The sequence below is a fragment of the Belonocnema kinseyi genome, chromosome 4 (genome assembly GCF_010883055.1).
Source record: "Belonocnema kinseyi isolate 2016_QV_RU_SX_M_011 chromosome 4, B_treatae_v1, whole genome shotgun sequence".
NCBI classification, from domain to species: domain Eukaryota; kingdom Metazoa; phylum Arthropoda; class Insecta; order Hymenoptera; family Cynipidae; genus Belonocnema; species Belonocnema kinseyi.
Window position 1 is genome coordinate 42,965,186 of NC_046660.1, and position 16,730 is coordinate 42,981,915.

The following is a 16,730-nucleotide window of genomic DNA, read 5'->3' on the forward strand; positions in this document are numbered from 1 at the left end:
CATCAAATTTAACTTTGCAGGATTTGAAAAGATGTTAAGGTAAATTTATGAGAAAAATATAAGAAAATTTTTAAGGTATTTCAAAAGATTAAAAAAAAATTTTTAAGATTTAAATAGTTTTAGAGAAATGAAAGATTTCAGTTTTTTTTTTAACATTCCAAGAAATTTTCGTGAGATTTGAAAAACTGCATGGAATTTCAAAGGTTTGGAAATATTTTTGGGATTATTTAGGGATTTTATAATATTTTAATGAAATATCGAAAGAATTTCAGAGTATTTCCAAATATTTAAAAGGATTGGAAATATTTGAGGATATTAAAAAAATATCCTAAAGAAATTTCAAGAAATAAAAAGAATTTAAGGAATTTCATCGGATTTAACTCGGCAGGATTTGAAAAGATTTTAAGGTAAATTTATCAGGAAAATAAGGGGAAATATATGGAAAATTGTAAGGTATTTTAAAACATTTTTTTAACATTTCAAAGATTTTAAATAGTTTTGTAGAAATTACAGATTTGAAAGAATTAAAAAAAAAAGTTATGACACTTGGAAAGATTCGAAGAAATTTCGGAAAGTTTTTCAAATACTTCAAAAGGTTTTTAAGGAATTTCAACGGATTTCAAGGGAGTTTATAAGATTTCCGAGGATTTCAGTATTTTTGAAGGATTCTAAAAGTTCTCAATAAGGTATTTTCATTAATTCTCCAGGGTTCTCCCAGAATATCATATAGCTTTAAATATTTCAAGGAATATCATCAGATATGATATAATTTTACGAGATTTCCAGGGATTTTTATAATTTATTGTAGTGGAATTTCAGAGAATTTATTCACGAAATTTGAGAATTTCTAAGATCTAAAGAAATTTTCAAATATTCCCAGGAATTACAATTGATTTCAAGAAGTTCAAGACATTACAAGGGATTTTAAAGATTTTCGGGGTTTTGAAAAAAAAAACATTCCCATGGATTTCAGAGGATTTCCAAATATTTCAACAGATTAGGAATATTTTAGAGTATTTAAAAAAATTCAAAGGAATTTTCAAGAAATACAAAAAATGTCAAGGAATATCATCGGATTTAACTTTCCAGGATTTAAAGAGATTTTCAAAATTTTCAAGGTATTTCAAAAGAGTTTTAATATTTTCAAAGATTTAAAAAAGTTTTAGAGAAATTAAAGATTTAAAAAAATTTAAGGACGCTTGAAAAAATGCCAAGGAATTTCAGACGATTACCAACAATTTCCACAAATTGGGAATATTTTTAAATCTTTAAAAAAATTCCAAGGAATTTTCAAGAAAAACAAAAAAATTCGAGGAATATCATCGGATTAAACTTCGCAAGATTTGAAGAGATTTTCATAAATTTCAGAGTAGATTTTGAAGAATTAATAAACATTGAGGACACTTGAAAATATTTCCAGAAATTTCCAAAAATTTCAAAGGATTTTTAAGAATGTTAAACGGATTTCAAGGGATTTTCTAAGATTTCCAGAAAGTTCAGTCATTTTTAAGGATTTTAAAGGTTCTCAATAAGGTATTTTAATGAATTTTCCAGGATCTCACAGTATTTCATAAAATTTGAAATATTTCTAGGAATAACAACAGATCTGATATAATTTTTCGAGATTTCCAGGGGTTTTATAATATTTTGATCGAGTTTCAGAGAATTTATGCACAAGGGTTGAGGGATTTTAAAGAATTTCTAAGAGTTTCCGATATTTCGAGGTATATAAAAAAATTAAGACCTTTCACATTTGAAAATAGCTTGCAATATTTGAAACGATTCCAAGAATTTTCGGACGATTTTCAAATATTTTCAAATATTTCAAGGTATTTCCAGACATTAAATTTCTGTCGTGAAAATTTTAAAGAATTTTATCTATTTTAAAATGTTTGAAGGAAATTCCAAGGATTTTCAGAACATTTCCAAATATTTCAAGGGATTAAAAAAATCAGATTTGATTTAAATTCGCGGGATTGAAGAGATTTCATGAAATTTTAATGAAATTTCAAAGAATTTATCCACAAAATTTGACAGATTTAAAAGATCTAAAGAGATTTTCAAATATTACCAGAAATTTCATTAGATTTCTAAGGATTTTAAGGATTTTAAAAAGATTCCAAGGAACTTTCAGGAATTTTTGAAAAACTGCAAGGGGTTTCAAAGATCTGGAAATAGTTTAGGGATTATTAAAGGATTTTATAATATTTTAATGAAATATCCAAAAATTTATTCACAAGAATGAAGGGATTTTAATGTTTTGAAGAAATTTTTCAAATATTTCAATGAATGTCCAAAAAGTTAAAAAGAATTTCAAAGATTTTAGGATATTTAAAGAAAATATCCTTAAAAACAGAATTTAAATGACAGCCACCAATCGTTCTATAAAATATTTAGGTTACATTAGGTCACGTTTAGCTTGTCAAAAAATGTACAAAAATGCATAACCAATATCAAATAATTGAAGACATTAAGCAATTAAACAAAAAAATGTAAAGTAATTTCTGGATGCCCCCTTAGGCCATTTTTCAATATTTTCTCAGGCTTTCAGAATCCGAGGGTCCTATAGGTTTGAATTAATTTTTAATTGGTTTTACACATATTTGAAAGTCGACATCTTCTTCACTTACTACTAAGCATTAGAAATATATATTTTGTAATCCCAAAGGGCTCTTACTTTGATTCGAAATCGATCACAAGCCTGGCACTCCAAACGTATTTGTAAAAAATACATTAAATTGATTCAGTTAATTCGACGGTAGCTGCTTATCGTGAGATCTCATCAGCACTTTAGCGACCAAGAAATCATTCCAGTTTATAAATGAAAAAAAAAAAAAACAACAAAAGTACAAAACTTAACAACTTGGGAAACAACTCTTTTCCTCTTCATTTTCTGGAAAATGAAACTATGTGAAATTTAACGTTACTGGTAGAGGCTTTTACAAACGTGTAAAATCGTATATAAATTCTTTTAGTAGGTACTTGTATGTAAGAAAATGAAACATTTGGTGTAAGTAACTAATGATTAGACTCGGATTTGTAGGAACCGACCATGTAAGCAACCACAGTCGCGTGATCCAATTTTCCTGGCACCATGGAAATCTTATCTATTGTTTTGCGGCGACGAATTTTTTGCTCTGTTTTCGAAAGTGGAACCAATTCCCCATCTTTCTGTTGTGCATAGTACAAATCTGTATCTTCCAAAATTCGACGCTTGGCAGCTGTGATGCGAACCTTCAAAATAACAACAACAAAAAACTAAATAAGTAAACGTGAGGCCGCTTTAATTAAAGAAAAAAAGTCCCGGTTTTCTTTCTGGTTCACAAACATTTTTCACGGTCAATAAAATTTAAAAAATCGAACTCTAAACTCTTTAAACCTCACAATTGTTTCAATTTGAAACAATAAAATTTGAGCATAATTTAAACTGGAAACATTAAAAATTGAGGGATGACGTGTTTTTATAAACTGAACACTTTTCCTTAAATTAGAAGTTAAATTATTTTCATTTCAAATAGTTTAAAAATCCTTATAAAGCTTTGAAATTTTATTTCAATACCTTGAGGAAATGTAAATGTTGCTTTAGATTTTTTCAAATTTTAAATTATTTTTGACATTTTTCAGAACTTTTAAAAATTTTTTTAAATGATTGAATTTTCCGGAAATCTTTCCTAAATTTCGTTGAAATCCTACAAAATTAAAAATATTTCAGATTCATTTTTGACAATTGTGAAATTATTTTAAAATATTCTCCTAAAATTAATTTTTCAAAATAAAAAAAAATCATTTGTGATTTTCTTGGGGAACTCAGACAAATGTTTTTAAATCTTTTGAAGCCTTTCACAATTATTACAAAATTTCTACATTTATCCAATAAAATTCAACAATTTTACTTACAAATTAAACGTTTTTAAATATAAAAATCAAAACTGTAACGTCCAAAGTTTTTTTTTTAGTTTTGCATTTTTTTCTAATTACTGATTTTAAATGAGCAGTCAAATATTTCTGTATATTAAACGATATAACGTTTACGTAATTAAAAATTTAAATTTCTTAAATTTTAGACTGAAACAATATCTGGAATTTAATACATTTCAATATAATAATAAATTAATAATAATTAAAAATCAATGAATTAATATTTAATCAATAGTAATTATGAATATATTATTTTAAAGTTATTTAAAAATTGAAAATATTTTATAAAGTTTCAATCGGGTGTTCACATTTGGTTGACTATTAAGTCTTTTCAATTAAAACGGTTTAATTTTTAACGTTAAAATCTGGAAATTCTTGAATTTTGAACTGATTACGCAATGTCTTGTAAAATCAATTTTAATATTATTTACTTTTTAATTCTTAATGATAAATTTTCAACCAACAAAATTTTAAACAAAACAGTTTAACCCTCCATCAAGTACTTTTATTTTCAACCTAAAAAATGAACTTTCAGCTAAAATGATAAATATTTAACAGTAATACTTAAATTTCTAAACAAAAAGAAGAATTTTCAAAGAAGAAGATTAACTAGCCAAGAAAAATATAATTTTTTACAAGAGAAAAAAGATTTTTAACCAAACATGTGAAGAAAAAATGGACATTCAAATTTTCAGTAGCAGGAATTAATTTTCAATCAATACAAAAAAGGCGAATTTTTTCACAAAGTACATTTCAATTTTCAAAAAACTCGTTTGATTTCTAAACAAAATACCAATTTTCGACCAAATAGTTTACATTTCAACCAAAAAAGATACATTTTCTACCAAAAATATAATTGAATTTTCTGTTCAAATCTAATTATTAGCAACAACAAAAGACGTATTTTTCAGCAAAATAGTTCGATTTTCTACTGGAATAATTCAATCTTTAATTATAAAAATTTATTTTTAAGAAAGTTCATTTTCAACTAGAGATGAATTTCCAATTAAAATGATGAATCTTTAACCAAAAAAGCAAAAATTAATTCTCAGATAAATATTCGAAGCTCTAACTGAAAACAGTAAATTTTCAACTAAAGGAAAACGAATTTTCAAAAAAATTGTTAAATTTTCAATTAAAAAAATTTATTTTTAACCAAAAAAAGCCAATTTTTCAATAAAATAATTGCATTTTTAGTCAGAGATGAATTTTCAACTAAAGTAATAAATCTTCAACCAAAAAATTATTTTAAACAAAATAGGATAACTTTGAACCAAAATTGAATTTTAACAAAAACGATGAAAAGTTGAATATTTAAAATTCCAACCAAAAAATATTTCAATATTAGATTTTTTTAAACAGTTGAATTTATACAAAAAAATGATTTTTAGATGAAATACTACATTTAAAATTTCAACAGAAAGAAAATCTTTAATAAAATTGTTAAATTTGAATCAAAATAAATAAATTTGCAACTAAAAAAAAATTTGTAACCAATAATGAAATAATTCACTTTTCAGTTAAAAAAATAATTTTAAACTAAGAAAAAGAAGGTTTAAACGAGATACTTAAATTTTCAACCAAAAATAATGATTTTTCAAACAAGAAGATTAATTTTCTACCAAAAAGTTGAGTTTTCAACTAAAAAACTAATTTTTAACCAAAAAAAACAACATATTTTCAACAAATTAGTTACATTTTTAACCAAAATAAATGAATTTGTAAACGAGAAAAAATAATTTTCTAAAAAAAAAGTCAATTTTCAAACGCATAATTGGATTTTCGAGAAATAAAATCCGAATTTTTTAAAAATTGGTCAAATTTTCAACGGAAAAATGATTTTCAAACAAAAAGATTAATTTTTAAGCATCAATATTAATTTTCAACCAAAAAACAGGAATTTTTAATAAAATACGCGAATTTTCATCTAAATGATTCATTCTTAAACTGAAAGAGGCGAATTTTTAACCAAAAAGGGACAAGTTAAATTTTCAATTTATCAATTTTTAACGAAATAAAACTGATGTTCATCAAAATAGTAACTGTTCCATATTTTGTCGAAAATTTATTATTTTTGATAGAAATTTAATCTTCTTGATTGAAAAATTTACTATTTCGTTGAAAATTTACTTTGATTTTATTAAGAAATTACTTTTTAAATGAAAATTTAATTAGTATATTTTTTATATTTTCTGTCGTGAAAAATTATGTATTTTGTTGAAAATTCGTTTCTTTTTTATTGAAAATTTATTTTACTAACTGAAATTTTAACTATTTTACTTTTTGTTAAACATTCATTTCTTTGGTTGAAAACAAAAATATTTAGTTAAAAATTATAATTTTTATTTTATATAAAATTCATCTTTTGGGTTGAAAATTTTTATAACTGTGATTTAAAATTAATTTATTTGGCTGAAAATTCGTTTATTTTTAGTAGAAAATTGATCTTTTTTTAACTGAAGCTGTTGCCATTCCATTTTCGCTTAAAAAATTATATATTTTCAGTTGAGAATCAATTTTTTTTCTGAAAACCCACTTTTTTCATTAAAAATTTACTTTTCTAACTGTAAGTTGAATTATTCTAGTGTTTGTTTGTAAATTTATCTTTTTTATTTGAAAATTTATATATTTTATTGAAACTGTATCTTTTTTGATAGAAAATTCTTCTTTTGGGTTTTAAATTGAATTATTTTGTTGAGAATTCATTTCGTTAATTTGATTTCTTTAACTAAAAAATTAATTTGTCTATTTTGGTTAAAAAATATTTTTATTTTATAAAAAAACAAACTATTTTGTTGAAAATTCGTATTTTTTTTTGTTGGTTCAACATTTATTTTTCTAAAATTTTAACTATTCTAATTTTGGATGAGAATTGATCTTTTTTAGATGAAAATTTGTTTAAAAGTTGATATTTTTGGTTGAAGATTGATCATTTTAGTTCAAAATTTATTTCTCAGTTTCAAAAGAAGAATGTAGAAATTGGGAGATTGTAGCAACCCTGAATAAGGCACTGTTTAATGCGAATAATGTTTTCTATTTCTGTTCTCTTTTAAATTGCGTTCCCTTTTGAATTTGAAGCGATATATTTTCCCGCGAAATTGATATAAAGTACTCATTATTTAATAAAGATAGAAAATACGTTTTTTTAAACCCTAACTCAAAATGCTTATTATAAATGCCGATTAAATTCTCAAATCACACAAAGGTCGAGCATATTCTCAACCATATTCTAAAATATAATATAATAAAATAAAAAATATAATAAAGTGAAATATAAATTTGTGGTATCTCACCGCGAAATCCAAAACGAGTTCACACAATCGTCTTGCGCTGCTGCAAGGAGGTCCTTCTCCCGAAACCCCTCGCCTCAGAAGATCCTCCATTCTCAGTAAAGTCAGCTCGTGTCTCTGATAAGCCTCAACAATTGGCAAATCACTGTTAATCTCAGACTCGGACTTTTGAGAGTGATCCACTGATTTGCGACGAGATTTTTGCCTGTCTCCTCTTCCGGGCCTCTCAACACTCGAGCTTTCACTGTTATTGCTTGGCAGAACAGCGAATTTCCCAACGACAGGATCGAAATTGTCAGATATACCGTCGCTCGTTAGGAAAACGATATCGCCCTGTTCGACCTCCGTCATCGCCAGGGTCAAATTTTTCAACTCCGGATTGCACCCTGCTACTGGACCCAAAGCTCCAAGGGCGTCTCGCATGTCACGCATACAATGAATGTCCCGGCAACCTCGAGTGATTTCCCTCACTCCGGTTTTCCTGAGTTTTTAAATGAAAAATTGTATGTTTGAAAAATTAATTTGATTTAGGGTGGCCTCAAAAAATCTTTTTCAAAATTCCCTATCTTTTTCCTGAATAAGTTTTTACTTCCACTGGCAAATAACCGCTTGTTATACATGTAGAAGATGAAACAATTCATTTTTTTTTATTTGCTAAAAATTTCCAAACAAAGCAGAATCATAAGGAAACAAATTCTTCATTTTTCGCAAACATGAGCCGGATATTTAGAAATATTTTAAGTTTTTGCAAAGTCTTTGTGAATCCTTGCAATTTTTGAAATCTTTGTGAAATGGTTGAAATCGTTGAAGCATTCAACATCTTTGTAAAAATCTACGAATTTATGTGAAATCTTTGTTTGTGGAAACTTTTGCGTTTGTTTGAAGTTAATGAATATTTGAAAATCTTCTAAAATATCTTGAAACCTTCTGAAATTGTTTAAAACCTTTGAAATGTTCTAAAATCTTTGATGTCTTTCAAAAAATGTTATTATTGAAATCTTTTAAGCTCCTTATAAATTCTATAAAATACTCGTAAAATCTTTCCTACATCTTCTAAATTTAATTAAAATCACTGGAATATTTGAAACTTTTGTGAAATAATTTTATAAATTTTCTAAACAAAAATGGGAACTTGTTCAAAATATGTATGGATTCTTCGAAATATTTGTCAAATATTTTGCATTCGTTTGAAATCATTGAAATATTTGAAATCTTTTGAAATATTCTAAGAATTTTGAAATTATTTAAAACATTTGAAACCTTCTGAAATTTAAAAAATTCTTGTATTCTTTTGAAATGTTCTAAAAAAATTGAAATAGTTGCGAATCTTTGTAAAATTTTTGAAATCTTCTAAAGAAATTTGAAATGGTATAAAACCTTTAAAGTGTTTCGAAATCTTGAAATATGGTGTACTGTATCCTTTTTGAAATCTTTATGAAATCTTTGAAATAATTTTGAAATTCTTTTTAAAATCTTTGAAATCTTCTGAAGAAATTTGAAATGGTTTAAAATCATAAAAAGGTTTTGGAAATCTTGAAATCCTTGAAATCTTTAAAATCTTTGAAATCTTCTAAATAAATTTTGAATTTGAAATCTTTGTGAAATTTTTATATCTTTCTAAAATCATTGAAATATTTGTGAAATCTTTCTTGAATCTTTGTTTGTGAAAAATTTTGTTTGAAATCGTTGAAGTCTTTTGAAATCTTCTTAAATTTTTTGAAACATTTTGAAATTGTTTAAAACCTTTGAAATGTTTTGAAATGTTTGGTATCTTTTTACATTTTTTATATTCTTGAAATCTTTGGAAATCCTTATAAATTCTTTGAAATCTTTGCGAAATTTGTATGAAATCTTTGAAATATTTGTGAAAACCTTTAATCTTTGTTTGTGAAAACTTTTGTGCTCGTTTGTAATAATTAAAATCTTCTCAAATTATCTTGAAACCGTTTGAAATTGTTTAAAACCTTTAAAATATTATGAAATCTTTGGTTTCGTTTTACATTTTTTAAATCTTTTAAAATTCTTATAAATTCTTATAAATTCTTTGAAATACTTATGAAATCTTTCCTACATCTTTTGTATTTATTTGAAATTACTGAAATATTTAAAACTTTTGTGAAATACTTTCAAAATTTCAAAAAAAAAAATGTTAACTCGTTTAAAATCTGGAAAATGTTTTGTATTTTGGGTTAATGTACCCTTTATAAAATCCTCGAAATTCTTGAAATCTTTTAAAATATTCTAAAAATTTTGGAAATTATTTCAAATCTTTTAAATCTGGTATACTGTGCCCTTTTTTAAATCTTTGAAGTTCTTATATTCCTTTGACAACTCTAAACAATTTTGATAAAATCTTTGAAATATTTGCGAAAGATTTCTTAAATATTTTGTATTCATTTGAAATAATTCAAATATTTGAAATCTTTGTGAAATCATCTAAACAAATTTTAATCGTTCAAAATATTTGAAATGTTCTGAAATCTTAGAAATCTAGTTTATGACATCCTTTATAAAATCTTAAAAATTCTTGATATCCTCTGAAAGTTTTAAAATATTCGTGATTTCTCTCGGTTTAGAAAAAAAATCGCTATCTTTGCTAAACACAGTTTTTTCACATATATGATTAATTGCGGAAATCGATCATTATCCGCAAACCCCTTTGCAAGAAATTATACATCAATTATAAAAGCAAATATTATGTTTAAGAAATTTTAACAATAATTAATAATTTTGAATTGAAGGCTTCTGAAATTAAAAAGAAGATTATTGAACGATTTTGCACAATTTAATCAGAAAAAGAAATTTAAATGAGATTAAAATCAAGTTTAAAATTTTATTTAATGTTCAATAATCAAATTAATGTGCAGAATTCCTTGAAAACGGTTGTCCGAATTTTGTCATTGGATTCTTGGTTTTATTTTAAGGAATTAAATTGTATAATTTCTAAATCGAAGCACTGCAAATTAAACAAATTTATTTTGAATTCTAGAATCATGAAATTGAATGATTTCAGATTAAAAATGTAGAAAATAGGACAATGTCAAAACCTTAAAAATTGAATATTTTAAGATTAGGTCATTTAAAATTTAGAGGAATTGACAATTTAATATTGAACACTAAATTGAACCTTTCAGAGTCAAAGCTTCTGAAATTCTAGAATTTTAAATTGTTATTATATACCGAAATTATAATTTGACATTACAGATAATTAGAGAAATTTTTATAAAAGCAAAGAATGAATTGAATTATACTAAACAAACTTTGAAACTAAATAGTAATTTAATATGCGAAACATTACAAATTCGTTCAAAAATAACGAAATTTATGTATAGTCACCAAGAATTGTGATATTAAAACTTTTTTTTTTTTAATCAAACCCTTAAAAAATTCAATTATTTTAAGTAAATTTAAATCATTCAAGAACTAAGAATTTTAAATTGCTAATTAAACTTTCCAAAATTCAACCAATTAAATTTTAGTTGCAAAATTATAACATATGAAAGACAAAAATGTAAAATTTCACTCTTGAAACTTGCCAATAAAATAATTTTCAATTTGAAATAATTTATTTGCTTAAATATTGAACTGAAAATCGGAGAATTTTATGATATTACATTGGAAATGAAATGAAATAATAATAAAACAACATTGCTGTAATTTGATTCCTTTTTTTTTTGAAATTATATAATTTTAAGCGTTGCTGTTAGAAATTGCTTTATATTTACATCTAACATTATTAAATTCAAAACTATTAGGGCTTTTAATGTGAAATTTTTGAATATTTATTAGCGAAATTGTCTTGTCATTTTGAATAATTATTTGAAATTGAAACTACAATATTGTGATATTTTAAATTTGAAACCTCAAAGAATTAATCTAAAAATTAATTTACGAAAAAACGTTAGTTTCAAGGCCTCAGCTTAAGTCGTTTTAAAAATAGCGGTCTGACTTTTTCATTGAATTATTATATTAAGAAAAAGAGAAAATAATTAAAAACTTGATGCTGTTTGAAAATAAACGAAAATATATATATGAAAAAATAAGAGTAGCTATTACTGATTATTTAAAAAAAAAAAGAAAATGTCATGAAAATATGTAGTTTAATATGAATAAAATTTAATTTTGAAAGCAGTTCCTACTTCATATTTCTATGATTTATTTTGCTGATATTATTGATTTTAGTATTTGTTCTAGTTAAAAAAACTACCTCTAATAATTTTATTACAAATTTTTTATTTAAAGGAGATTTTAAATTAAATAGTCAATTGTATTATTGCAAACCTCATTTCTAAAATAAACAGACTATAAACTATTAAACTTTATAAACAAACGTACCGCACTCATGACGCACAGTGGAGGAAATTTACTTTTTTCGTTCAGCTTGACGCTCCGAAGTTTTGTCTCCTCTATTTGTTTATTAATATTTTTTTCAATCAATGTATGGAAAAACTGAAATTTTGTACATAACAATTTTTTACGCTTTAATAACTGATCAGGAAAACTTTATATTGTCTTAAATGAATGTTTAGGGACTTTTAAAATACAAATAATTTGTTTATTATTCCATTTATTTTTTACAAACAAATTTGATAAACAAATTGACCAATAGTCTTATTATCGGTATTTTTTGTTGTTGTTAAAAGTGCTTCACATTAATGTAGGAATGACATTTATTAACAAAAATAATTTAAAAGTTTATAATAACTATTGTTATAAATAATTCTTTATTTCAAATCGTAGAAGTCGAATTATTTATGTCTTACGGTCCTTTTTCAAAGGTTCTTAACCTGAGTTGATGATGGTTCAAAATAGTCAAACAGATCAAATTTCAGTCAAAAAAAAAAAAACATTTAAATCAATTGTTTAAAAAAAAATTGATTAAAATTGAGTCATTTAGAAATCTCAAAAATACTGAGACTTTAATCGATTAGACTACATTTTTAAAAAATATAGTGCGAGAAAACCAAATTAACGTAGGTTAGGACGGACGAACAGAAATTTACAGAAATCAACGATTTGTTTCATCAAATCACTTTACATAAATAATTCTTGTGGCAAAATATTATAATTTGAGATTTTTGTAATTATAATTTCCTTCAACCGCCAGAACGACTTCAGGTACTCCTTAAACTAATAAATGTTTAATAATATTTGATAAAATATAAAAATTAAAATTTGTGTAAACAAAGTAGATAAACAAATTCAACATTTTCGTCCTTTCGCAAAGAAATTTTTTTTTGTTTGCACTGGAAATGTTTTAAGCTGTTGGATTAATGACGGCTAGTCACAAAAATATTTGATAAGTTAACAATAACCATTGTTATAAATAATTCTCGTGACAAAATATTCAGATGTACGGTTTTATCAAAATTTTTATTTTCTTTAATCGCTACAATGGCTACGAATATTTCGAAAAAAATGCATCTTTGATAATATTTAGTAGAATTTAACAACTTACATGTTTATAAACAATTTACATAAACAATTTCCAAATGTTGGCAGTTTCACCTTAAATATTTTGTCACAAGAATTGTTAATAAAAGTGGTTATTGTTAACTTTTTCTAACATTTTTGGGACTAGCAGTCATTCATCGAATAGATTAAAACATTTCCAGTGCAAAAAAAAAATTCTATGCGAAAGGACCAAAATTTTTAATTTGTTAGTCTAATTTGTTTACAAAAATTTAAATTGTTATATTTTATCAAATATCATTAAATATTTATTATTTTAAGGAATACCTGAAGTCGTTCTGGTCATTGGAGGAAATTATAATTTGAAAAATCTCAAATTCTAATATTTTGCCACAAAAATTGTTTATCACAGTGGTTATTATCAGCTTTTAAATTATTTTTCTTATTAAATGTCATTTCTACATGATTGTGAAGTACTTTTAGCACAAACAAAATTTGTTTACCGATAATAAGACTATTTATCAATTTGTTCACAAAATTAGTTTATAACAAATAAATTGAATGATAAACAAATTATTTGTATAATATGAGTCCCTAAACATTCATTTAAGGCAATATAAACTTTTCTTGATCAGTTATTAAAGCGTAAAAAATTGTTATGTAAAAAATTTTAGTTTTTCCATGCTTTTAGCGGAAAAAATATTAATAAAAAATAGAGGAGACAAAAGTTTGGAAAGTTAAGATCTATAGAATTGAATGATCTTTAATTTAAAACAAAAAATTCAAAATCGCAAGAAAATTAAAGGTTCTGGACATTTTTTAATGAAAAAAGTGAATTTCCTCCAGCTGTGCGTCATGAGTACAGTACGTTTTTTATAGAGCTTAATAGCTTATAGTCTGTTTATTTTAGAAATGAGATTTGCAATAATATAATTAAATATTTAGTTCAAAATCTCCTTAAAATTTTTAAATAAAATTATTAGGGGTTGAATATAGCGAGAAAAGATTTCAAGATTAAGCAACAAATAAATGATTGAACTGCATAAATTTTATATATGAAGTTCGGTTCAATTTAAACAAATATATACATTATATTAAATAATAATAAATCCATTTTCTCATTTACTTGTCTTGCCATTGACTTTTTACCAAATTATTCCCTCAAACCTTTTAATTACAATTACCATTACTTTTTAAAAATATTTCCTTCAAAACTTGAAATTGTTAAGATTTCAAAGGTACAAAGATTCGTTACTTTGCAACTTAAGTTGTAGTCTTACATATTTTAATTGTTATTGTATTTATATTGGATATAAGTGATATATGTTTTATTAATTCTTCTGATCATGTGTATGTTTGAAATATTTTTGTCATTGAGGTCTTAAATATTATAATTTTTTTATTAGCTACATTAATAATTTTAACAATGAATAATTTTTTTAAACTAGAACAAATAATAAAATCAACAATATCAGCAAAATAAATCATAGAAATATGAAGTTCGAACTGCTTTCAAAATGTAGCTGAAAATTAAATTGTATTCATATTAAACTACATATTTACGCGGCTTTATATTTTTTTTAAATAATTAGTAATAGTTGCTCTTATTTTTGCATGTATATTTTTTGTTTACTTGCAAACAGCATCAAGTTTTTAATTATTCTTGCTTTTTCTTAATAGAATAATTCAATGAAAAAATCAGACTTACTTTTTGTGGAGCCATCTGTTGGATAAGTTTGACCGACATTTTCCCCTCGGGTCATAAGAAAACTACTACTATGGTACATACGCATACAGGGTGGAGACACGGGGCTGGTATTGACATTTATAGATTTTTTTACAAAAAAATTTAATTTTTATCAAAAAGAAATCACTGTTATTTTCACCGTTCAAAATTATAGAATTTTAACTATTGCGAGAAAAATTGTGAACCTTTAAATTTCAATTATTCTAAACACTGTGAAAATGATATGCCTTCTAATTGGAAAGCTTAAAAAAATTACAAAATGCAAGAATGATGAAATACCGATTTTTTCCTCGATTAATAAAGTGCCTATGTCTTTTTCCTGATTTTCAGGTTTTCCCTGACCTGCGGCCACCCTGTTGATTTGATAATAATTTAATAATATACCTTGAGTAGACATAAGCGAGACTATCGCCGACATTGCAAGTGCAGGCGACGTATTTTTTAACCGAAGAATTAGAGCTGGAGGGAGTTTCGGGCAGTGGAAGCACAACGCAAACGGTGAGAGTGGTGAGCATGCCTTGCTCTTCGAGAATTAAGGAATGTGCTGCATGGAATGATTGAAGTAGGGCGATAAATACATCTCTGGTCGTTGTCACTCCACTGTTTAACACTGGAGAAAAAAGGGCCTTGTTCAAGTACTCGATACTGCCGTGTACTGCTGATCTTGCTGCAATGCTCGCCTTCGGTCCTGAAACGGCATATTTTTTATAAACAGAAAATGTTTTGTTCAAAATTCGTCTTTTGGGTTTAAAAATTCAATTAAAAAAAACAAACAGGATTAATGTTCGATGAAAACCATTTTCTTAAATTCATATCACTCGGATTCATTCGGATTTAGTTAGTTGGCATCGTTCGTAGTGCCTCTTGCGGAAAAGCGTTGAAATACAAGTTTTACAAATGGTATTATTTCGAATTAAAAACCTTAGGAATTGTACACGTTTAAATTAAATTAAAAAAATTAAACAATCTTATTAGAATCGTCTGGAAATGGTATAATTTCTAATTTAAAGCTTACAAAATGAGACAATTTTATTTAAAATATAAGAATCACGAATTTCAATTATTTAGAATTGTAAAAAAAATTCGAAAATTGGACAAGTTCAAAGCGTTAAAAATGAAATAGTTTCCAAATGTATTATTTCTAATTAAAAGCGTTCCAAATTGAAACATTTCATATTCTAATTTTTTTAATGGACAATTTTATTAAAAAGTAGTTGAAATTGTATCATTTAATTCTAATTCAAAGAGTTTAAAATTGAACAATCTTACTTTGAATTAAAGAATCTCGAATCTGAATAATTTAATATTAAATTTTCGAAAATAGAACAAGTTAAAACGTTAATATTTTCAGATTAGAATATTGAAAATTCGCAACAACTTTCTTCTGAAGATTATTGTTTTAGTTATAAATTTTATTATTTGCTTGAAAATTTCATAATTTTCTCTAAAATACATCAATTTGGTTTATAAATTATTTACAATTCTTAATTTGATGTTATAAAGTGAACTGGAATCTTCTTTGGATTAAAATTTAACTATTTTTACACCTTTTTACATTATATCTTGTTTTGATAAAAATGCAACTGTTTGGTTAAAAATTAAAAAAGTTTGTTAAAAAGTCATAATTATTGGTTGAAAATTCTACTGTTTAAATATAATATTCGGGTGTTGAAAAAAAGAAATAAAATATTTTCTGGATAAAAATTCAACTATCTTTTTAAAATTCGTTTTTCTTTTTATTTAATTAAAAATCCATCAGTTTGAAGAAAAATGTTATCTTTTTTGGATAAAAATGCAACTGTTTGGTTGGAAATTAAATTTTATTGTTAAAAAGTCATACTTTTTAGTTAAAAATTTTACTGTTTTGTTGAAAATTTCATTATTTCGTCAAAAATGTACTTTTTGTTGAAAATTTATATTTTAATGTTAAAAAATGAATTAAAATATTTTCTGGATGAAAATTCCAATTATAAAAAAATTTGACATTCTTTTTTACAAATTCATCTGTTTTAGTACAAAATTTAATATTTTTTTGTAAAGAAATGCAACTATTTGGTAGAGAATTCAACTATTTTGTTAAAAAGTCAACTTTTTTTTTTTAATTTTTTTTTTTCGATTAAAAACATTATCTATTATAGAAGAAATTTCATTTTTTTTAACGAAAATGCAACTTTTTGGTTAAAAATCATTCTTCTTTGCTTGAAAACTTAACTAATTTGTTTGAAAGATTTGGGTGAATCACTCTGTTAATAAATCACTTGTTTGATAAAAAGAGATATTTCGGGTTTCACTCGTGTAAAAAACTACTACGAATTGTTTGCCGACGTTTCGTGAACATTGCAGTTCACATCTTCAGGGCTGAC

General features: G+C 24.6%; 1 protein-coding gene across 3 annotated transcripts in view; it reads right to left on the reverse strand.

Annotated features, from left to right (window-relative positions):
- Positions 1-16,730, reverse strand: part of LOC117170559 (PP2C-like domain-containing protein CG9801) — a 44,286-nt gene that overhangs the window by 2,625 nt on the left and 24,931 nt on the right. For all 3 annotated transcript variants that reach the window (XM_033357389.1, XM_033357390.1, XM_033357388.1), the window contains 3 exons: positions 14,752-15,055; positions 7,212-7,689; positions 2,678-3,234 (listed from right to left, as the gene is read on the reverse strand). In XM_033357389.1, the coding sequence (XP_033213280.1) occupies positions 3,019-3,234; positions 7,212-7,689; positions 14,752-15,055 (998 nt within the window). In that variant the 3' untranslated portion in view covers positions 2,678-3,018. The remainder of the gene's footprint in view (positions 1-2,677; positions 3,235-7,211; positions 7,690-14,751; positions 15,056-16,730) is intronic.